At 41.1% G+C, this 23,719-nt stretch overlaps 1 protein-coding gene and 1 pseudogene across 1 annotated transcript; both read right to left on the bottom strand.

Annotated features, from left to right (window-relative positions):
* Positions 1-4,542: 4,542 nt before the first annotated feature.
* Positions 4,543-11,773, bottom strand: LOC114110158 (tripartite motif-containing protein 43B-like; annotated as a pseudogene).
* A 6,474-nt stretch (positions 11,774-18,247) lies between these two features.
* On the bottom strand, positions 18,248-23,427 carry LOC101121215 (tripartite motif-containing protein 64-like). Its single transcript, XM_004019387.4, has 6 exons — positions 23,017-23,427; positions 22,424-22,519; positions 21,516-21,759; positions 20,713-20,722; positions 19,325-19,422; positions 18,248-18,747 (listed from the first exon to the last, which is right to left on the bottom strand). The coding sequence occupies exons 1-6, from the start codon at positions 23,425-23,427 to the stop codon at positions 18,248-18,250; spliced, it is 1,359 nt and encodes a 452-aa protein (XP_004019436.2).
* Between the last annotated feature and the right edge of the window lie 292 nt (positions 23,428-23,719).

Below are 23,719 nucleotides of genomic sequence, written 5' to 3'. Positions count from 1 at the left end.
TTCATAGAACATTTCAGCTTCAGCTTCTTCAGTGTTACTGGTTGAGGCATAGGCTTGGATCACTGTGATACTGAATAGTTTGCCTTGGAAATGAACAGAGATCATTCTGTCATTTTTGAGATTGCATCCAAGTACTGCAATCTTTTTTGTTGACCATAATGGCTACTCCATTTCTTCTAAGGGATTCTTGCCCACAGTAGTAGACATAATGGTCATCTGAGTTAAATTCACCCATTCCAGTCCATTTCAGTTCACTGATTCCTAGAATGTAGATGTTCACTCTTGCCATCTCCTGTTTGAACACTTATTTGCCATGATTCATGGACCTAACATTCCAGGTTCCTATGCAATATTGCTCTTTGCAGCATTGGACCTCGCTTCTATCACCAGCCACATCCACGGCTGGGTATTGTTTTTGCTTTGGCTCCTTCCCTTTATTCTTTCTGGAGTTATTTCTCCACTGATCTCCAGTAGTATATTGGGCACCTACCAACCTGGGGAGTTCCTCTTTCAGGATCATACCATTTTACCTTTTCATACTATTCATGGAGTTCTCAAGGCAAGAATACTGAAGTGGTTTGCCATTACCTTCTCCAGTGGACCACATTCTGTCAGACTTCTCCACCACGATCTGTCTGTCTTGTGTGGCCCCACATGGCATGGCTTAGTTTCATTGAGCTAGACAAGGCTGTGGTCCATGTGATCATATTGGCTAGTTTTCTGTGATTATGGTTTCAGTGTGTCTGTCCTCTGATGCCCTCATGCAACACCTACCGTCTCACTTGGGTTTCTCTTTACCTAGTAAAGTAATGCTCAAAATTTTCCAAGCCAAGCTTCAGCAATATGTGAACCATGAACTTCCAGATGTTCAAGGTGGTTTTAGGAAAGGCAGAGGAACCAAAGATCAAATTGCCAACATCTGCTGGATCATGGAAAATGCAAGAGAGTTCCAGAAAAATATCTACTTCTGCTTTATGATTATGCCAAAGCCTTTGACTGTGTGGATCACAAAAAACTGTGGAAAATTCTGAAAGAGATGGGAATACAGACCACCTGACCCGCCTCTTGAGAAACCTATATGCAGGTCAGGAAACAACAGTTAGAACTGGACATGGAACAACAGACTGGTTCCAAATAGGAAACGGAGTACGTCAAGGCTGTATATTGTCACCCTGCTTATTTAACTTATATGCAGAGTACATAATGAGAAACGCTCGACTGGAAGAAATACAAGCTGGAATCAAGATTGCCAGATGAAATATCAATAACCTCAGATATGCAGATGACACCACCCTTATGGCAGAAAGTGAAGAGGAGCTAAAAGCCTCTTGATGAAAGTGAGAGAGGAGAGGGAAAAAGTTGGCTTAAAGTTCAACGTTCAGAAAACGAAGATCATGGCATCTGGTCCCATTACTTCATGGCAAATAGAGGAGGAAATGGTGGGAATAGTGTCAGACTTTATTTTTCTGGGCTCTAAAATCACTGCAGATGGTGATTGTAGCCATGAAATTAATAGACACTTACTCCTTGAAAGGAAAGTTATGACCAACCTAGATAGCATATTAAAAAGCAGAGATATTTGCCAACAAAGGTCCAACTAGTCAAGGCTATGGCTTTTCCAGTAGTCATGTATGGATGTGAGAGTTGGACTGTAAAGAAAGCTGAGCACCGAAGAATGGATGCTTTTGAACTGTGGTGTTGGTGAAGACTCTTGCAAGTCCCTTGGTCTTCAGGGAGATCCAACCAGTCCATCCTAAAGGAGACCAGTCTTGGGAAGTCCTGGGAGAACTGATGCTAAGGATGAAACTCCAATAGTTTGGCCACCTCATGCAAAGAGTTGACTCATTGGAAAAGACTCTGATGCTGGGAGGGATTGGGGGCAGGAGGAGATGGTGAGGACAGAAGATGAGATGGCTGGATGACATCATCGACTTGATGCACATGAATCTGAGTGAACTCCGGGAGTTGGTGATGGACAGGGAGGCCTGGCCGTGCTGCGATTCATAAGGTCGCAAAGAGTCCGACACGATTGAGCGAGTGAACTGAACTGAACTGAACTGAATGACTGGGAGCTGTGGGCCTTCATCATCACCAACCTTGTGAGTAGGTATATAAAGGAAGGAAACAGACACCTATAGGGAACTGAACAGTTCACTGGAGAGGGTCAGTCCAGAGCACAGCCTTGCTCTCAGCTCCTACCACCTCTGAGTGTGTGGCTTTTTTACCTGTGTGTGCTCTTCTCCTTCTTCCAGAGCCAGTACAAGGAGGTCGGGTACACTCTACATCATGTTTATCTCTCTATGTTTAAGCCTTTGCTTCTAGGGCATTTTGTATGTAGAGCAGTTTAAATAAGAACCTTAACATTTAACATCTGTCTTGATATTAAGGTGCTTGTAGTGACCATTCTGTTATCTGTTACATGTAAAGTTAGGGACAAGCTCTTAAGTCTACAGTTAGAAATTCAGTGTGTGCCTGTGTGCTCAGCCACTCAGTTGTGTCCAACTTTTTGTGATCCTATGGACTGTAGCCCTCGAGGGTCCTGTGGAAATTTTCAGGAAGAATACTGGAGTGGGTTGCTACTTCCTCCTCCAGGTGATCTTCCTGATCCAGAGATCAAACCATGTGTCCTGCATTGGCAAATGGATTCTTTACCACTGAGCCACCTGGGACGCCCCCCCCCCGCCCCGCCCCGCCCCAAATTCAGTATTTGATATTTAATATTCCACTCTAGCTTCACAGAGGTCAACCCAAGTGTATCTGCATGCGTGCATTTGTGCGAACTTTGAGCCTCCCCTTCACCTGTCAGTTATGTAAAGCTGTCGTAAATACCACCTGGTGAGTCCAAATTCAGTGTCTCACATTTTTTTAATCATAAGAATTTAAGACAGACAGCAAGCAAGCCCCCAGGGAGCCATTACAGTTAGTCTCATACAGCTAAAGTGAAATGAAATTTGCTCAGTCATGTCCGACTCTTTGCGATCCCATGGATTGTAGCCCACCAGGCTCCTCTGCCCATGGAATTCTCCAGGCCAGGATACTGGAGTAGGTAGCCGTTCCCTTCATTAAGTGCTTAGGGAAAACAGATAATAAAACTCCAAAACTTTACAGGAATGTGAGGAAGCGGCAGAAAGATTCCTGTGGGGAGGTGAACCATTGAAAGCTAGTCGGACCTTTTGTGTGTGCCTCCCACTTCTTCTGACTGGTTGGGGTGGCCCTCAGGGCCTGCGGTTCTGGAGGTGCCGGTCCAGGAGATGTCATGCTCTGTCACAGACCCATAGCTGCCTCCCCCTGTTGTTGGGTCCTGACAGTTACCATGAGGGAGGCCAAGGTCCCCCCTCTGGGGTCAGCACTCCTTGTCCAACTTACTGGGAATACAGACAGGGAAATTGGAAAGGGCTGCCTGACACAGTGGATAAATCTGTTTGCTGCATTGTTTTTGTTTCCTTAAAGGTTTTTATTTTTTATTTGTTTTCTAAATAAGGATTGGGTTGGCCAAAAAGTTCATTTGGGTTTTTTCACGACAGCTTATGGAAAAGCCTGAACGAATTTTTTGGCCAACCCAATATGTTTGGCATTATTGTTTTGTTCACCTGTGATGTCGGACTCGACCCCGTGGACTGCAGCACGCCAGGCTTCCCCATCCTTCACTGTCTTCTGGAGTTTGCTCAAACTCGTGTCCATTGAATCATGTTTGGAAAGCTGTCTTTTAATGGGTTTGTAATGTCTCATGTTTTTAGCAGCTTGTATCTGCAGCTGATGCTTTTAATTAGGAAAGAAAATTGTAAATATAAAACATTTTTAAAAGACATAACCATAGAACACAACTGCTCACTTGTGGATTTTTTTCTGTGTATTCCAAGTAAAATAACTTGAAACAGCCATTGAAAAAAATAAAATTAAGTACTTTTTTTTTTTAACCTTCTAGATTCTTGCAGGTGCTTTTGGTATTGCGGTAAATATAAAAACACACTTTCATTCTCATGACTATGAGGAAATATCTGTACTTAAATGAATTCTAAGTGGTTGAAATGCTGAATGTATTTGGAAAACCATGCTGCAAATTATATAATTTGCTTCTCTGCTCAATATGAAATTTGTAAAATTAGCACCAAAGACATGATTCTTTTTATTTCAAATAGCAGGTAATATAGGAGACTCTTGCTACTAAAATGTAGTAGCATTTATTGAAGTTGAAAAGTTAAAATTTTACCTGACCTCCTTCTCCTTCTGCCTCTGTAACTGAGCTTGCCCCTTGCAAAGTCTAGATCACATAGGTCACATGGTCTCAGAAAGTGGGGACTTCAATACTAGGAACTGGAGTTTATCCCACTCACCCTTGTCCTGCTCCTTGCAATCACCCAGCCCCTGCAATCCTGCTTAATCATGGCTGTCCAGGTCAGACATCCCCCTCCCCATGTTGACCATTGTTCCCGCACGTGAAACCCTTCTTTAAAACCAGCCTATTAGCAGCTAGTGTTGCCCACTACAGTCTGTCTATAAAAACTCTGTAATCCCTTTGTCTGGGGCTCAGAGCTTGGAGTGTTAACTCTGCACCTGCTGGTGTAATAAATCTGAGTTCTCCAACTCTCCGAGTATGGTGCTTGGTTTCTTGGGTACTGGTTTCAGCAACATTTCAACATGAGCTAGAGAGTAAGGTTAACTAACTAGCACTGAAAAACTTACCAATACATATTTAGAAAGTATCTTTAGTGTTAGAAATACAATGGTGAATATGTAATTCAGTGTGGGGCAAAAATATTTAAATTAAAAGAAATGCTCTATTGTATGATTGGAAAATGGGAACAGACATGCTCCTTGCCATACAATCCCATCCTTCATGCCCAGGTGATAATTCTAAATTAAAATAATAAAAAAGAGTAACATACTACCAGTATGATTGCAATGCACACAATCACCCCCATACTTATAATATCTATGCTTAACAGAGCCTCCAACATACAAATACACTTAAGCTCAATGTGTGTAATCTAATTCGGTTTTGACATCCACTTTCAAATCTTGAAAACTTAAGCTTTTAGACTCTAGTCCCTAACTTTCACTGTAAAACTCCTTTCCAAATAAGGAGTTTTATTTATTTATTAGTTAATTGTTTATTTTTTTATTCAGGCCAAGATTTGTCCAGTGCCCCCCATGAAACATTTTATTTTTATTATTGTAGAAAAAAAGGACCTGCTAATTCTGGATTCTCTGAAAGAAATGCTTATCCCAGTCTCCAGGGTCAGTGGAGATTTCCCTGAGAATCAGTTTTCGCCCAGAGTGTGAATAGATGTGTGGGACCAAGTAGTGTTCGAGGGAGGAGGAGTAGGTTGGGGGCTGACCTGAATTTGATTAGAGACCAAGTCTCTCCATGCTGTTTAAGCCCTGGGGGGCAGGAAATGGGAAGCACATGGTCATATTTTGTTGAGTCCAGCAAGCTCACAGCGCAGGTGAATAACCATTTCATATAATCCAGACAAACAGCTATAAGGGAAGATTTCACTGTCAAGATGATAGTAGAAACCAACAAAGGTTGGCAGTTAACACCTGCTTTATAATATAAAAAGGAGAGTCCATTAGAGTAGAAAGAGCCTAAAGACAATGAAGTATTCTTTTGCAGCACCGGACAAGGGCCCCGCCAGAGGAGTCCTGAGCATCCCATCTGGGCCGTGACTCAGCCTCCTCACCTGTGGCCAGTGCAGATGAAGGGCCTGACAGGGAAAGTGCACACGCCATCATCGTACTCCAAAGGAGGGAGTGCTTGGCAGCATCCACAAAACTTACACTCCCACGGTCACAATCAAGGAACACCCCAGCCCTGCCCAGAGGTCTCTCTCTGTACAGAGGCGTGGTGGGGGCGGTGGTCCAGAGTTGGTAATGGTCATCCTGCTTCACACACACAAGGAGAAAGTTGTCCCTGTTGGACTCGTCCAGTATGCCGGCGTCCTTCCTTACCCAGGAATCCTTACAGACGCCTACAGCCCAGTCCCAAGAGCTGTCCACGCGCATCTCCCAGTACTGTTTGCCGGAGACGGAGCTCTGGGCTCCCCAAGCAGCAAGATACTCCCATGTTCCACCACCCGAAGACGTATGGGGACTGTCGTGTTCATACTTCAGACTTCTTGCGTCATCGAACAGCCTGATGCGCTGACTGCTTACTTCATTACTGAAAGAAAAAGTGACTGTGGAGAGATGAGAGAATACGCCAGTCAAAATTAGTGTTAAAATAAAATGATCTATGAGAGAGGAGGGTTTATCTAGGGTCTCACTGGGTGAAAAGTCTTAAGGTTATTAGAAACATAGTTTTAACTGGAAAACATTGGATTCAAACATTGCCAGGAAATCTGCCAAGGAAATAGATCATTAGTTACCATGGAAAAAACTGCTTAAAAACTCAGAGATTATAAACAATAGGGAGGTCATGTCTGCTTCTGGCTGGGTACTTTTTATTTCATCTAAAAGACTGGACAATAAGCATTGATCATCTCCAAGACCATGACAATATATCTTACCTCCACCTCCATTACTCCTGCTCAAGGGGAAAAAAAAATACGTAGTAGAATAGAGAATTGGTGATCATTCTTCCATTTCAGTTTAATTAGCAAATGGACATTGAGGAAACAAAACCTAAGGATGGCTTCTTAAAAGTGATTTCCTTATAGGCTTTTTTCTGCTTTTGATCTGCGGTTCCAGCCTAAGGTCTAGTCTTTCACTTCCTGCCAAGACTTATCATGGAGCTCTGTGGGGCCCATCCACCAACCATTTGCTTCCTTGTGGTTTCCATACTTTTTTTTGAGGCTTATATGTTTTTTCAGGTTATATCAATGTGAAAACATATCATACATTCGATTGCTAAGAAACTTTCTCTATGTAAATGCACTTAAACTCAAACTGGAATATCCTCGATTAATAACCAGGTTTCAGTGAACAACTGACATGGTAGGTGATGATATTTCTAGGGATCCAGGATCCATTTTGGAGTATGTCCTTTTCTTCATTATGCAGATTATTCAAATTTATAAGCAATTGATGAGGCATGAATTGCATCAGTCCCTGCACCAGCCTGTGTGTATTCTGTAGAGGATTTTAGTGACTCTGTGACTGCACATGTCTGTATGTGCCTATTTGCAGGCTGCTCTGCACAAGCTGAGAGATGAAAAGGGAAAGACTGTCTACAGCAACCAACACTGAGGGACCCTACAGGGCAGACACACCAGTGGGGTGATACTCCGGAAGCGGCTGAGCGAGTCCATCAGCCCGGCCATGGGGCGCGCAGGGAGTTCTGGGAGCAGAGGCTGAGGCACGTGCAGCTGTGCTGACTCACTCCTGTAAGAGGAAGATGCGGTTCATCCTTCTGCTGCCCAGGGCTTCTTAAACACAGCCTTTACGATAAGACAGCATCTTTCAGCTCAACATTCTTCATCTAAATCCTTTTCTCCACAAGCATGGTATAGGATCAGGCTATCCTTAGGAAAATTTTTTTCTCATATTTCTCATGATCTGTTTTCAGCTTCATTTCCCAGAGGTACTTATCTTTCTCACCTAAAGCCTGGAAATACTAGTCCTTGAGCTTCAACATGTTTATGGTCTTGGAATTTAAATTAGTAAAAACTGGACTTTTGGAAAAGTTTGCATTGGGCATGGCAACACATACCTCCCTCAGCCACAGGAGCAAAATATGCTATTAATTACTTCAATTCAAGTGTAACAGGAAATCCTATTCAACAAAACAGACACAGATACGTGCGTTTTAAGTTGCGTCCAATTCTGTGTGACCCTATGGACTGTAGCCCTCCAGGTTTCTCTGTCCATGGGATTCTCCAGGCAAGAATACTGGAGTGGGTTGCCATGCCTTGCTCCAGGGGATCTTCCCAACTCAGAAATCGAACCTGCATCTCTTGTGTCTTCTGCATTGGCAGGAGAGTTCTTTACCACTAGCGCCACCTGGGAAGCCCCATAGATCCATATACACACAAGCAATGCAGTATTGTCTGGCACATTATGTGTTCCCTTTGTTAAATGCAGCTTGATCTCTTACACAGCCCTCACAGTGCCATCAGCAGCATCGCAAGATCAGACTTACCATTTCAGTTTGTCTCCCAATTCCTGTCAAAAATAAAATAAGGAAACATAAGACTAGCCTTCTTCATAAATAGCCAATCAGTATTTGGGTTGGGGAAAACTTCAGAAAAGTTCTTATCATCACCATGAGAAAACAGTCAGGACACCTATTGGCTTTTTTCTCCCCAAAGGAAATTAGCACAGCTTGTTGAGAGAATCCAAATTCTTGATAAATTAAGAAATTTCAAGGGAGAAGAGAGAAAAAGCACAAGGGTAGTGATTGGACAACTCTCAGCTCTCTGTAAACTGATGTTTCCTAGGGCTTGTCCTAAAAGTTTAATATGCCCCAAACTAAAGGCAACTCAGACCTGGAATATTCCAACAGGAGGTGAAAATTTATGAATATATCTAAAATTTCTCCCATTGTCCAACTGGAGATCAAAACATTGAATGGCAGTACAAAAGTTGTTCCTTTCTGGTTTTTACACAATAAAATTACAAAAGGAGATTTTGAGAAGGGAATATTCCCTGAGGAGTCGCCATCATCACAATTCTGCCAAGGTTGCTCAATCATGATTTACATGAGTTGCACTTTCTCTATTATATTTCCCACCAGGAGAGACTCCCACCTTAGGATGCAAGAGATGAAAAAATAGACCCCTGGTATCATCTAATGGGCATCAAAGGTGTAAGCTTCAGATAATACATTTTTCAGTCCTCGATCCTTACCTGGAGCAGCTCCACATTTGGTTTATAGGACATTTTCTTGAATTCTTTGTATATTACTTTCAGATCTATCTTCTTTTTTTTGTTGTTGTTGTTGCTTTTTTTTAAATTTTATTTTTACTTTATTTTACTTTACAATACTGTGTTGGTTTTGTCATACATTGAAATGAATCCACCACGGGTGTATACGAGCTCCCATCTTCTTTCCACTCAGTTCCTTTTGTTTTTTTTTTCTGATTGGCTTACAAATCTTTTGGCCTTCTTTTGTAATAAACCCGTTTTAGTAATTTTCTCCCTCCTGAATAATTGGAGTTACCATCTGATAGGTTTTCCTAATCATGTCTTCGTATCCATTCACGTAAAACTGGTGGGAGAGGGGTTTCAACAGCATTTAGTTTGCGCTGACTCATTCTGTCTCCCAAGAAGCTACACTCATCTTAAACTCATGTCTTCCTTCTTCTCAGAAATCAAACTTATTCCTCTTTCCTTCACTTATTTTTCATGGTTTTTGACTAGGTCAAGATTCAAACCCACCCTTTTCTCAAATAACTTCCATCCATTTCATACATGTTTCTGAAACATCTGGAGAAGATCTTTTCATGGGTCATTTCTTTCATATGCCTCCTATCAAATCTGAAAGACCCATGTAAGCAATTGAAATCGATGGGTGATTCATGCATCATGTGCAGGATCCTGATTTCAACATTAGGAAGTAAACTAATGTCTCATCTCAAACCTCCCAAACACCATAGCCTGACTTCTCTCTGAGTAGCTATGCTCCATTTTATCCTCAGGGTGGGTATCCTAAGGAACGATCTTCAGATTTTCATCTACTGCCCTCAAACAGATGCTCATCCTCCCAGTCATTTCTTTCATTCCTTTTCTCTACAAACAGGTTCTGTAAGGTCACAGGCTCCTACCCGCAATGTTTAGAAGGTCATTCATCCTCATTCCACTTCATATTCCTTCCGAGTATTGAATTCACTCTCTCACTCTTTATCTGTGTCTCTTTATTCCTTTCCCTCCTGAGGGTTTTCTTTAACATGTCACATTTTCTGCTTATGCTCTAGATAATGAGCTGTTACTCTTCACTATGATACTCACACCTCTTAAATTGCTGTTCAATTTCCTTTGTATCCACCTGAGCTCAGGTACTAATCAGTTTGAAAACACCTGTGTTTCTCAATAATATGTCCCTTACTTTCTAGAATGTATGACTTATACAGAAATCTGTGCCTGAAATAACCCATGAAGTTTTAAATGCCCCCTTGACCTTCAGAATGAGAGCTGTCTTAAACCTGGGAAGTTTCCCCTGAGATCCTGAATCCCTGGTGCGGAGTCGTCCTCGTCCCATCCTGTGCCTCCATCTCGGCACTTGTGCCACATTCTTCTCATGGATCTTCTGCTGTAGTTCCTGATCCATTAGATTCCAAAAAGCCCAGGAGGCTTGGAAATGTAAGTTGAAATGGTACATGAACTAGTATTCTAAATAGTGTTCCACCCATTCTCTGAATTTTTTAGCACATGATTATTTCACCTCAAACTATTAAGGGACAAGTTTCCAGCATGTCTGCCTCGATCTTTTTCAAAGAGAAATGCATTCTCCTATTTACCACCCAAGTGTCAGTTCCTTCACCATATTTTTTGAGGTTTCTTTCAACATCGTGTATCTTTTCCCATAAAGATCTCATTTGGTTTGCCAGCTTCTCCTGTAAAATAATTGACTTTTAGTGCCAGAAAATACTGAGGTTTCAGACCCCAAACAAGGGCATGTACTAGGGAATGTCAGATACAGGAACTGGAGGAAGATTAGCAAGGCCATAACAAATCACCACATTTCCCTTTTCTTCCTCACTAATGATCAATTTCAAGAGATTCCACATGACAGAACCACACCCAGGGAATCATCATTTTAGGGAAAGGAACAAGGTTTTTTTTTGAAGATAGCTAACTTTCAGATACTGTGGGATCTTGTATCAGAGTTTGGTTCTAGTGATGTTTGTCCCCTGTTAATTCCCATGTACTGAATCTTCCTTCTTTGTCCAGGGTTAGGAAACCAGGACCCCATGAAAAAGACTTTTTATGCTTGTAGATTTTGGAGTCAAAGACTTTTCTCAAAATGAAGGCTTTACAGAGTGTTGAGCATAATAATGTGTCATCCAAATAATCAGGGGGCTTCCTGGTTTCTCAGCAGTAAGGAATCCAAATGCCAATGCAGGAGATGTGGGTTCAACCCCTGGGTCAGGAAGATCCCCTGGAGAAGGAAATGGCAACCCACTCCAGTATTCTTGCCTAGGAAATGCCATGGACTGAAGAGCCTGGTGGGCTGCAGTCCATGAAGTCACAAAGTCAGACATGACTTTACAACAAATTGACTTCATAAGCGAGCCAGTGGATACAAGTTCCTTAAAGGCAGGTGTGCTATGGCATTTTCTCCACAACTGTATCACTGCTAACTAGATCTGTCCTGGCACTCAGTAAAGAGAAGTTTCAGTCAGCATCATGATCATCATATCCTTTTAGTCTCTTAGGTGTACCATCCCCAAGCTTCCTAAGTGCTCTCAGGGGCATCACTCACTCAGGATTCCTCAGCAGCCTCTTCAGCGGGACAATGTCTGTGAGTCTTGTGCTCCTGACCTTGAGAGCAAACCAAACAGAGCAAGCTCTTGTCGGCTTCACAGAAGATCATCTTTGTCTGCTTCTGGGTCCCACACAGATGTTCCTCATACTTCAGGAATTGCCTGAGATTGGCTCTTCTGACAGTGGACACCAGAATCTTCAGAAGAACACTGGTTTTGAGGTTTGTCTGTTCTGATCGTTGTCTGCACACTGGACAACTGGCAGGGACTTCGGCTTGTTCCCAGAAAAGACAAAGACAGGACCTACAGAAGCTGTGCCCACAGACTATGGTGACTGGGTCTAGAAGGAAATTCAGGCAGATGAGGCAGGTGAGCTCCTTCTGGAAGGCTTCTGGGATTTCTGAGTCCATTTTCCTGAGGGAAGAACATCAGGAGTTTATTCCTCTTTCCCCAAGACACAAAGAAACAAGCAAATTAGACTTGGGGGATGACTCAACTGAGGAACTCTATTGGGAACAGAAGAGATTGGAGTTTGCTTTGACACAAATGGAAAACTGAGACACAAAGAGAGCTCTCAAGAGCTGCAGGAAATTTTCTCGACCACCAAACAAACAGTATCTACTTCCTGCCCCCTTTTCCTCTACCTAGAGGAGAACTTCAATTTTGTTGAGGTCTTATTTTCCTCTAAGTAGCATGAGCTTTAGCAGTTAGACGTAATTTATAGCTCTTGTCATGGGTCTTGATTGCCCTACACAATCAATCACAATACTCCATGCCAGTCATTGATTTAGCACAAGATATTTGACTAAGCTTGTATTTTATTATTTCCTGTGATTGTCAGCATTGCTGTGATTGGATGTCCTTTGTTTTATCTCAATCTAAATTCACATCCACTATCACTTTTTTTTCTCTCCAAAACACTTTCTGAATACATTCAGAGTTAATGAAGATGAAAGTAAATTTTGTCAAATAGGATCCTATGTAACAGAAACTATTGACATAAACTCACTGTATTTAATTGTGGGTGCATGCCTGCTCAGTTGCTTCAATCGTGTCTGACTCTTTGGGTCCCTGTGGACTGTAGCCCACCAGGATTCTCCAGACAAGAATACTTCAGCGGATGGCTGTACCTTCCTCCAAGGAATCTACCCAAACCAGGGATTGAACCCAGGTCTCCTGTGTTGTAGGCGTGCCGGGAGCCAGTGTGAGGAACTTCGACAATGGCAAAGGTCATGAGGAAGGAGGTGCTGCATACGCAAAGGTGGGATCGAGCCTCAGGAAACCCCCTGTTCCCGAGCAGCTACCCCCCAAAACCAGTGTCTGCCTACTTTACTGCCTTATGCTCTCACCTATATCTCTGACTTTACAGGGGGCTATCCCCCACCACCTCTCTCGGAGAAGGAGTTAACCTACAGCTCCAGTTAATAAAAATTCCTGGGAGTGACTAGGGTGTTTCAACTTACAAACTCCTCTGAAGGTTATCTAGCCTGCCTGAACAGGTTCGTCCAGCCACATGTGATTGTTCACAGCCTCCCAACTGTGAGAGGCACAAAATGTTTTAAAACTTTCCAAAGACAGATTCTTTTGGAAAGTTAGAAATTATTAGTATAGTGGGTTGACTAGGAATTATATTGGTGAAGAGTTTTTCATTTATTGGGCCAATGTTTGCTGCTAAATCCCCTGCCCTTATACACGTTAATGAATATATAACTAGCATATAGGAGAAATAAGTATTAACCTTTAAGATTAATCATGTTAAACCTTAGGCTAAGTAAATTCCTTTCTTAATTGTAACCCACTACACCCTCACCCTATAGGAATGCAACTTTATCTGGTACCTTCGGAGGGTGGTGCCTGGTTTAAGAAAAAAATCACCCCTGGAAAAAAATAAGTTTTCTGGTTGACTGACCGTTATCAGAAAGAAAGGGTCATACAATGTTAGTAGGCCCTCTGGCCAGAAGATGATATAAAACCTCTAAGACCTTTTATATGAAGCACCTGATTTTGATAAAGGTCAGGTCTGCTGACCCCACGTGACTCTGTATTCATTCCTATGTATAACAAAAAGTATATAAGCGAACCTGAAAAATAAAGAAAACAGACCAGTTCCTGGAAAGACTGGTTTCCCCCGTGTGGTCTTTTCTCATTCTCTTCTTTTCTGGCTGAATTCCCATCTGGAGTGTGGAGGCTCGCCATGTCTACTTACTTGCCCTGGCTTCTAAGACCCATGCTAGAGGGAGCCAAAGCGGGGCACCCTACGCTATTGAAGTAGGCACTGGTGGCCTACATAGATGGTGCAAATTCCTTGTCTTGGAGTTTTATTGGTTTTCCATGTAAACCAAGTTATTCAGCCTCTTTTTCTCCACTAAATTTTCCTACTACACTATTCTTTTCTAATCTCTTTTTATCTGTAATTAAATAAGTTCTTTCCTAGGACTCTGACTCTGTCCTCACTTCAAATTACCCTGGATCAACAGGGGCTGGACCCCAGCACAGGCGGATCCTTAACCTCTGAGCCACCAGGGAAGCCCTTCATGAATTGTAACATATACTGATTGGCTGCCTTTCCCTTCCTGTTTAATCAGTATCATACTCATTAATCAAACCAAAAATGAAACCATAGGGTTACATCTTCCAAGTCTTTAAAATTACTATCAGACGCCCCTTTCATCTTGTGGTAAGATGCAGTTTGCATGTAATGGTGATAATCAGCACCAAAAAATAAATCATACTCTTAAAATTGACTTTGCTAAAATATTGGATCCTTGTGTCTGTACTAGTTAAGTACAGAAATTCCTCAGACATCTCAAGTGTCACTTTTCTGCCGGCTAAATTACATCCTAGTTTCTTTAAAATTTCAGCCATAAAAACTTACGTTTCTGAAGAGAAATGATTTATTTCACTTTAAAATAATATTTTTTTCTCAAACTATTGCATTCCTTACATAGTTCAATAGAATACAATAGTGGACAATATTATCTCTCCTGTGTATACAGGCATACTCCATTTTTAAAGTAGACCATTGTAGATACTACACATGGAGATAAATAGCTCTAAAAATTATTTTTAGGATCTATACCACTTTCTGAGTCCTTGTAATGCATAGGAATAACTAAGATGAATGAAATTAGAGAACTAAAATTAGTCACCATTAATTCCAACGTGTATGCCATTTAGACAATATAGAAATACAATAATTGTACTAAGTTGACACACACAGTTACTTCAATGAAACAACCTCAGCTTTCTGTTAAAATCAATAAATTTTGTGTTTTTTTCCCCTCCTTCCTCAAGAGAGTCCCAGGAGCTGCTTTGTGATGAACTGTGTATGCACCTAAGCAGATGTAGAAACCGTTCATCCTGGAGAGTAATGTAAAGTTGGCTTAGGGATCAAGAGTTCCAATGTGGTCATGATAGCTTACTAAAGTCTCAAGATCCAGGTGAGCTCCAAACACTGCCTCTCAGTACTGAAGAAAACTTTGGCTCCTGGAGTCTCCTTATAATGAATCTCTAAACCCGACCCATTTGTTCCAAATGATTGAATTTCATCAGTCTTCAAGTGGGGTTAATACAGATGATGAGATTCTCTGAAACAAGATAAGATTGCTTTAACACCTTGGCTTGTCTACATACATGTCTCTGCAAACATCTGCTCATCAAGAATCACTGACTGTACTACAAACCCACCCTGAAATATAATGATATTCGACTTTCTGAATATTAATCATTTTCATTTTTAACTTACCAAAAAAGTTGGAAAGATTATTTCATCACTTAGAGAGTTTAGCTAATGTCTTGGAAAACTTGGAAATCTGTTTCTTGAGGTTCATTCAAATATGTTCTGTCATGGAGGAGGAGCTTTATTTTACCAATTCATTCATTTTTGCATTTTAAAGGAACACTGTAATGTAAGAACTCCTGTGTTCACCACTGCAGAATGGAAACATCTCTTGCTCCTCACCCTCACACTCCAGATCGAGCACTCCAGTGCCCCCCAGCAACAACAGCACAGGGGTTTCTGCCTGGTGCTCCCCACCCAGCTCATGCAGGACAGTAGAGGAAGGCCCCAGCTCAGACACACCTTCAGGCCAATGACATTAAAAGGTTGCTCTGGTATAAAACAGAAACATTAGTGACCACAGTTGGAAAATTAGGACAAAGACATATTTTGAAGAAATAACACATATCCTCACCTTTCTGTCCTGATATATTTCCCATTTGACAGTCAGCTGGAGAGGGCAGAATTTTTGAGAAGAGTGGGAATCAGGACCGTGCTTTTACCTCTTTCAAGACATCTGTACTATTTATATGTATTTTAAGGAGCTGATGGCTTCTGAGGTGGCTCAGTGGTAGAGAATCCACCTGCAATGCAGGGCACACAGGAGACATGGATTTGGCCCCTGGGTTAGAAAGATCCACTGGAGAAGGAAATGGCAACTCACTCCAGTATACTTGCCAGGAAAATTCCATGGACTGAGGAGTCTGGAGGGCTACAGCCCATAGGGTCAGACACAACTGAAATGACTGAGCATGCATGCAGGCAAGCTGTTGATGCTCCTAAATGTTTATGAATGTGCATTTAAAAATGATCTTGATGATTCATAGACTTAGAGAATGAACTTATGGATGTTGGGGGAAGAATGGGAGGAAGAGGGATAGTCTGGGAGTTTGGGATGGACAGGTATACACTGCTCTATTTAAAATGGATAACCAACAAGGACCTACTATATAGTACATGGAACCTTGCTCAATGATATGTGGCAGCCTGGATGGGAAGAGGGTTTGTGGGACAATGGATACATGTATATGTATGGCTGAGTCCTTTTGCTGTTCACTGGAGAGTATCACAACATTGTTTGTTAATCAGCTATACTCCAATGCAAAATTAAAAGTTTTTAAAAAATGAAAATGATCTTGAATTGCAAAAGCACAACCACTGTCTTAGGGGGGCCCACAATTGTTATAAGCATCCCCAGGTCATTATTTTTCTATTCTTAACCAATTTCCCTAGCACCCTTCTTTGGTAAGTGAAGTGTGGCAGTATAGGTTAATTTCTACAATATTTTGTGTTTCAAATTAGTCATAAAGTGTTTTTAGGAATGCTGACATAAAGATGACTTTATATTATTTCTCTGTTTTTCTGTATTTACAAATTGCAGCAGTCACAAAAATCAGGGCACCAGACACAAGTATACAGTTTCCTCTTTGGAACACACGGGTACTCTGGATCTCCTCAGTGCAAGAGTTTGGTGACTGTGTTATCCCAGAGTTCTCAGAAGTGGATGACATTAGGCCTGTAAGTGCATGTTCAATGAAAAGTCTGCCCCTGCTGTGGGGCAGGTGGGAATGAGGCTTAAGGGAGAGGGGATATGTATATATATACACGCTCCGATTAAAAATATACTTTAAAAAAGTTGGCTGCTCAGTGTAAGCTCTCTAGTTTAGAATCAGGATGAGAGACTTATGTCTGCAAACTCCCTTCATGATAGCCCTTGGATTACTTTAGTGCTTGTGTGAATAATCATAGACCGGGTGACCCTGTGGGCATGTTTCAACCTGGCTGCTGCCTTCACTTCCCCGCTGTCATGTAGCCCTGCCAAAGAATTTACCAAATATAAAAATACCTCATTGTTCTATTATAAGTTTATTATGAAGACCGCACGGAGTAAGTGTACTAGGTAGATAGTCTGGAACTCAATAAATTGATCAAATCTGATCATACACATTTCTGGATGCAAGAGAAAGAAATTAAAATTTTGTCCACTAAGATTACTGTTTGTGAACTTGACTGATTTCAGTGGATTTCTATTTTTAACCTTATAACATTCAGTATGGTGAATTGTTTTTCAGTATTTTTTGCTGTCATATGGAGTCAACTGCTTTAGAATATTAACTAGTTAAAAAATATACAAGAGATCGGAGACTAAGTGCAAACTATTGTCACTTACATAGTTTAATATGTAAGATATTTTGTTCAATGATATCCCATATTTCAGAAATTCTGATTGATTTTCTATTTACTGATTTAGTTATTGAAAATGCTATGTAATACAGTCTTTGGTCCATGTATCCTTGTTTGTAATAATTTCTATTGGAAAGAATGCTAGAGGTAATGTTGCTAGGTCAAAAGATTTATATAATTCCTTGGAAAGCCCAAGAAGCCCCCACTGAGTGGATATCACAAGTTCCACCATGATTTGAACTATACACTAAGCACCATTCCTTTTGTTTACTAACCTGATATAAATAAGTATACCACTTCATTCCTGCACCCCAGTCTGGTTCATTTATGCAAGTAAAGCACATTACTTACAATATAGATGAACCTTGAAAGCATTAAGTGAAAGTAACCAGATATAAAAAGTCATAAATTGTGTGAACCCGTTTAATTGAAGCTATATAATAGAAAAAATCATGAAAAATAAAACTGGATTAAGGGGCTAACAAGATGGGGGAAGGGATATGGGGAGTAAATATGTGCATTGATTTGTTTTTGGAGTGATGGCTATGTTCTGAAATTAGTTCTTGTTTCACAAATTTTTGAATATTACTAAAAAAACACTGAATTATGTACTTTAAATGGCGTAATTGTTATGGTATGTAACTTTTATGTTAATAGAACTATTATTTAAAAAAGAAAAGCAATTGATTATATTTTATGAAATATTCCATAATAAATTTTTATTAGAAAAAAATTTAATTAACAAATTTATACATTCAACATGGTCATGCCATTTTATACATATAACATACAGTCACTATGCTTCATTAAATTACAGTGTGCTCAGAGATAGTCAGGGATTATTATCCTGTGGCCTCACATGAGTTTTTGCAGAATAATTACCTCAGAGGAGGTAAAAATAATGGTCACAGAATTTGACAAATCATGGAGACCTAAGACAAAGGAAAGGCTTCAGAGGGAAGGAAAAGGGGGAAGGAAGGAAACTGTATATGAGGGATCCTCTGCAAACATCGTAGAAGCTCACAATTCCATTGTCATAATCCAGAAACATCCCAATCCTACCCAGAGGCCTTTTCACATACTGAATGTAGGGTGGGGCATTGGTGAAGAGGCTATAATGATTGTTCACCTTCTTGGAAAATAGAACACATGCTTCTTCAGAATAAATACTGATATTAGTATCAGTTATCAAGATATCTTTGCAGATGCCCAGAATCCAGCTGGAGGAGTATGTCACGTCCAGCTCCCAGTAATGCCTCCCGGAGGTGAAGGCCCGAGCTCCCCAGGACATGACACTCTCCACAATCTGAGGCTGTCTGGATGCTCCGTGGTGCTCATCTCTGAACATCAAACTTGCATCATCACCATCCTCAGAAAGGCTCATGTGGTGAATGGTCATTGTCTGACTCAGAATGTTATCCACTGCAGAAAGAGCAGAAATCAGGTTAGCAAGTGGGATTTCCATGTCTCTGAGAGGCAGAAGGCAGAGGTTCCCTACCCACTGAGATTTTGTTTTCATTTTCCCTCCTCCAAGGAAACCCAAAACAAAGACAGCAAAGTGAGTTCAGATTGTTCTTCTACAAAAAGGAAAAGTTACTACTATATATGGCATATAGAAACACCTTAAATCATATCAAAAAAGAAGACAGATATATCATGAACTGTATGAAGTCTTGATTTAATCTCAGTCTCTTGATGATCACTCTGAAAACTGAATATTCTATTTCTTTATAACCATATGAGCAACGTGATTGCTCTCTTTTGGTCTATGTCAGATGTAACTAAAAATATGTAAGTGACTTTGCATTTTCATTAAACTATAGGTTGGAAAGTGCAGTCTTGATCTTTGCAATCCAAATATACAGGCAGAAAAGATGCAACAACTTGGGAGAGTCATATAATATCATTTCAGATAAAAATAAAATAACATTAAAAGGAGGCTCCTTCCCAGGAAGCTCTAATGAAGTGCAGTCCTGATCACCATAGGGCTGACCCTCACCTCTGAAGTTGTTCAGTGTGTCTAGGATTCCAGTGACAGGCCAGCAAGTGAGCTCTGGGTTCACTGGCTGAGGCTTCTGCATCTCTGCCAAGTCAGTCCTGCAACAAATGACATAGATACAAGTCAAGGCCAAAGGCTAATCACATGACCATTACAAAAAAAGCAGTTTTTAACCCAGGAAATTTTGTTAGAATTGTTTTTGGTTAATTGCATATACAATATATTCTACACAGTTTGGAATATAAAGAAATTACCAGATTTTTTTCCTAAATATAAATTATATCAAATTTCAACTTCCCCATCAGATATTATTCTAGTTTTCAACTCATTGAACCTCATTCCCTTCCTCTATTCCATATCAGCTAATGCAAAGATACTGGGCATTTTACAGACAGAAAATTTAGGCTAAGCCTTTGAGACTTCAGTCAGTAAGTAGTCATCAAGGATACATTCAGTGTCTACAAGGAAGAGAGCCAGACCTGTTTGCTCTTGTCAGCGAAGCAAGGGACTCCAATTCCAACCTGGTTATTTTGGTCCAAAAAGTCTACATTCTCAGTGGGGAGCAGAAAGTCACACCCTCTGAGGTTCTGCCTATAAGGGACCTTGCAATGATGGAACAAGCTGAGTCACTGCTACTCCTCAAAACAAAAGGACAGTTCTTTTCTCATTCTTTGGGAATTTGCCTCTTTGGCTTTCCCACTTTCCAACTCTTTAGCATAGGTGCTTCCTCTGTGATATCTTAGAAAATCCCTTCACTAAGTTCAATGTGATGAGGTTGGAAAGGATGGGGTGAGTGGGTAAAATAAAGCCCAGAATGTCAGAATGTTTTCAGGTATATTGTATTTCAGCCAAATGAAAAGGAAACTTCTGAGGCCAAGGACTGAAATTCTTTTGAAATAAAATAGAAAACAGCCGAAAAGACAATATTGGTCATCTGTATATGAGGGTGCTGCAACTATGGATTTACACATGGATTCGATTTATAAATTCTCAGTTATTTATGTACTTGTTTATTTATACATTTATTTATTTCATGGGAGGTACTTCTTGAACCGATTTTAAATATATTTTAAACGCAGCTGTGTATATATGTCAACCTCGGATTCCCAGCCTATCCATTCCCCCATCCTTAGTCCTGGTTCTGAATGGAAAATATTCAGGAAAAAATTCCAGAAAGTAAAACTTGAAAATGCCACATAGCAGGAAACTATTTACAATGCATTTAATTTACATTGTATGTGTTAGTTGTTATAAGTCATCTAGAGATGACAAAGTGTATGGCAATATGCTTTTAAGTTAACTGCAAATACTTAGGCATTTTGTATAAAGAATCCTGTATCCCAGAATTTAAATATTGAGGAGGACTTGAAAACAATCTCCCATGGTACCGTGCATCTACTTCATCAAAAAGGTAACAACTTTTCCAGAAATGAAAATTCAGTGTATACTCACATTTCCAATACATTTGCCAAGACCTGCAAAGAAAAACAAAGATCATGTTAATCATGAGACTTCTGTCGTTTTGCATCTTCTTCTCTATTCTTTGTTCAATAAGATATTGTTTTTTAAATTATCTTCTAAGGAATACTCAGCAGGCATCCTAATAACACAGCCTAAGCTAAAACATGGGGGGCTTCCTCAGGGCATATTATGGAAGGAAGGAGGTCAGAAGGGTCTGCGTAATGATACAGCAGCATCTAGGATTCCAGTGTCACCCTCTGCCAGTGCTGTTCTCAAGGGCAGAGCTCACCATTTAACAAAGCAACAGCAAAAACAGGGCACCGTATTTAACTACAGAGTGAAACTGATGACTGGTTGTAACAACCTTGCCTAGAGAACAGGTGAAGCCTCAGTGTCTGTGGAAAATTTGGGATAACGGGGAGTGACAAAGGTTTAGGGGAACACATACTGAGATTTACCCCCAGAAAGTTAACTTTCCGCTGGTCACAGAATTTTGCTGATTTTAGATCATCTGTCTGGATAGCACTCCTGATCACACTGACAGTCCTTAGCTAAGACATGGACAAAAATCTTCCAAAAATTACCAGAATATGTTGAACTAGGGGACTGGACTAATACAATAAAGGGCGTCAAGGAGCACCATCCCTCCGCTGAGAGTAAGTTTAAGCAGGGAACATTCCAGTGTCACAGCAACTCGTCTAAAAGAGTGTTTCTCTCTCTGAGGATGGGCCCTCCTTTCTCACCTGGAGCAGCTCCCCGTCCGGCTTGCAGCACATCCCAGTCAGCTCTCTGTACATTTCTTTCAGACTTGCTCTGTACTGAGTCATTCTGAACACACTGTCCTCAAGTTGTTCACAAATCTCCTTGGCCTCTCGCTCCAGGGCCTCCAGATGCAGTTGCTCCTCTTCCAGGAGCGACAGAGGCATCCTCCGATATTCAGCTGTAATCATCTCCTTCCTTAAGGCCACATAGTCCTGTGGGGATAGTGGACTCAAAGTATTGCTTATGCTCACATTCAAAAGAAAATTTCAAATATTATTTCCTTGATGTCATCAAGAATGTTCTTGACAAACTGTTGGCCTCAAGTATCTTCCTGTCCATGGTTTCTCTGAGTTCCTAGTCTCTGGCCCTGTTTGAATCAAGCCATCTGAGGGGTTCCAAGCTCTCCCCTTAGAAGGATTCTTCAGGGTTCTTACTCTGTCAATTATTTCCTCTTTAATTTGGATCATGTTTTTCTCTTGTTCCTTGCCCTTATTTTTCTAAATATATTTAATGGGGTAAACTCCATTTTGTATAGTTTTAAAAGTTGCTCTCTTTTCCATCTAGGTACTTCTATACTCCTCTCCTCTACTCAGAGTAACAGTGCAGTGTTGTCTTATACTTCATTTCTGAGTTTTATTCAAATCCTCAAAATTTGGCCTAGGAACACTTTTCATGCCAAGGTTTTCCCGTGTACTAGTATTCCTTGAACTAGCTAGCATGTATTGTCCTGTTCCAATTGTGATTACTGATAGGTCATTTGAAACCATGCTTTTTCAAGGGAAGAGATCAATATTCTTTAATGGGAATGTAAATAGACCTAAAAGCTGGAATTATATCATTATCTATAGAAATAAATAGGAGCGTTTTTATTCTTACCTTAAATGACCTAGGTTTTTTAGCTTCCTGGTGCAGAATAGTTTGCATTTCTTCTCTGATTTTCCATAAAGAGCCCATTCTCTTTAGAAGTTTCTCCTACAAAATACCCAGGGGATTTAGACACAGAAGATGACACTGTAAATTTCATCCCCTTATTCCTGAACAAAGGCGCTTGTTGGTTACACAGAAAACTTGAGCTAGAATACTGTGGTCATATTTTCCCACATTAATCTGAATCTAACACCAAGATGATAGTGACAAAGGTGCATGCTACAGAACTGGGGAAATGTTACAGATCATGAAATCCAATCCCTAAGAAACTGAGACTCACATACTTATATAGCTTGATTAGGAAAGCCTCAAGCTCCCATCAGAAGCCTCTGTCCCTGGTGCTGCCACCCGCCCCAGGATGCTGCATTTCCACACGTGTGGACAATTGGGCAACAACACTGAAAGGACACATTATATGTGAGGATCCACATTCAGAACTCCCACCTCCACTATCTCCGCCCCCATCACCATCATCACATCCTCATCCTCCTCTCTGACTTAGGAGCCTCTAGATCCCAAACTGCTCGAGAGGCATCACCTACCCGGGACTCCTCAGCAGCCCTGTGTATTGGCCTGTGGCTGTGAGCTGTGTGCTCGGGGCGTTCAGAGCAGGGCCCACAGAGCAGGGTCTGGTCAGCCTCACAGAAGAGGCCTTTGGCTTCCTGGTGTGTCACACAGATCTGCTCCTCAGAGCTGTGGTCGTGGTCAGCTCTGGCTTGTCTGGCAAGGGAAGCCAGCCTCTTGAGGACAATATTGGTTGTGAACTGGGTCTTTGCTGATATTCCCCTGCACTCAGGGCAGCTCTTTGGAATCCAGTCTTCCTCCCAGCAAAGGCTCAGACAGGGACGGCAGAAGCTGTGCCCACAGTCTATGGTGACGGGGTCCAGGAAGCAGTTCATGCAGATGGAGCAGGTGAGTTCATTCTGGAAGGCTTCTAGTGTGTCTGAATCCATGTTTCTGAAAATTAAAGATAGAAATAGAAATGGTAAGATAAAGTCTTTCTTCTGCCTTGATCAGGGAAAACAAAGCCTTTGGCACAGTCCTGTCTTGAACTTTGTCTAATTTCCATATTTGCTAAACCCCAACACAAACCTACATGCTTCGTCGCTCAGTCGTGTCCAACTCTTTGTGACTGTATGGACTGTAGCCCACCAGGCTCTGTTCATGTGATTCTCAAGGCAAGAATACTGGAGTAGGTTGCTGTGCCCACCTCCAGGGGATGTTTGCTACCATGGATTGAACCCA

Source organism: Ovis aries, chromosome 21, assembly GCF_016772045.2.
Source record: "Ovis aries strain OAR_USU_Benz2616 breed Rambouillet chromosome 21, ARS-UI_Ramb_v3.0, whole genome shotgun sequence".
NCBI lineage: Eukaryota > Metazoa > Chordata > Mammalia > Artiodactyla > Bovidae > Ovis > Ovis aries.
Note: the sequence above shows the minus strand (reverse complement) of the source record. Positions and strands in the feature narration are given on the sequence as shown.

Bases quoted from the DNA above. Each gene is read 5' to 3' on its own strand.
- LOC101121215 (XM_004019387.4), bottom strand. From the start codon at position 23,427: ATGGATTCAGACACACTAGAAGCCTTCCAGAATGAACTCACCTGCTCC. The intron at 22,520-23,016 runs GTAGGTGATGCC...GGTATTTTGTAG, and splicing joins GGGCTGCTGAGGAGTCCCGG to GAGAAACTTCTAAAGAGAAT. The intron at 18,748-19,324 runs GTGAGGGTCAGC...CTCTTTCTGCAG, and splicing joins CACACTGAACAACTTCAGAG to TGGATAACATTCTGAGTCAG.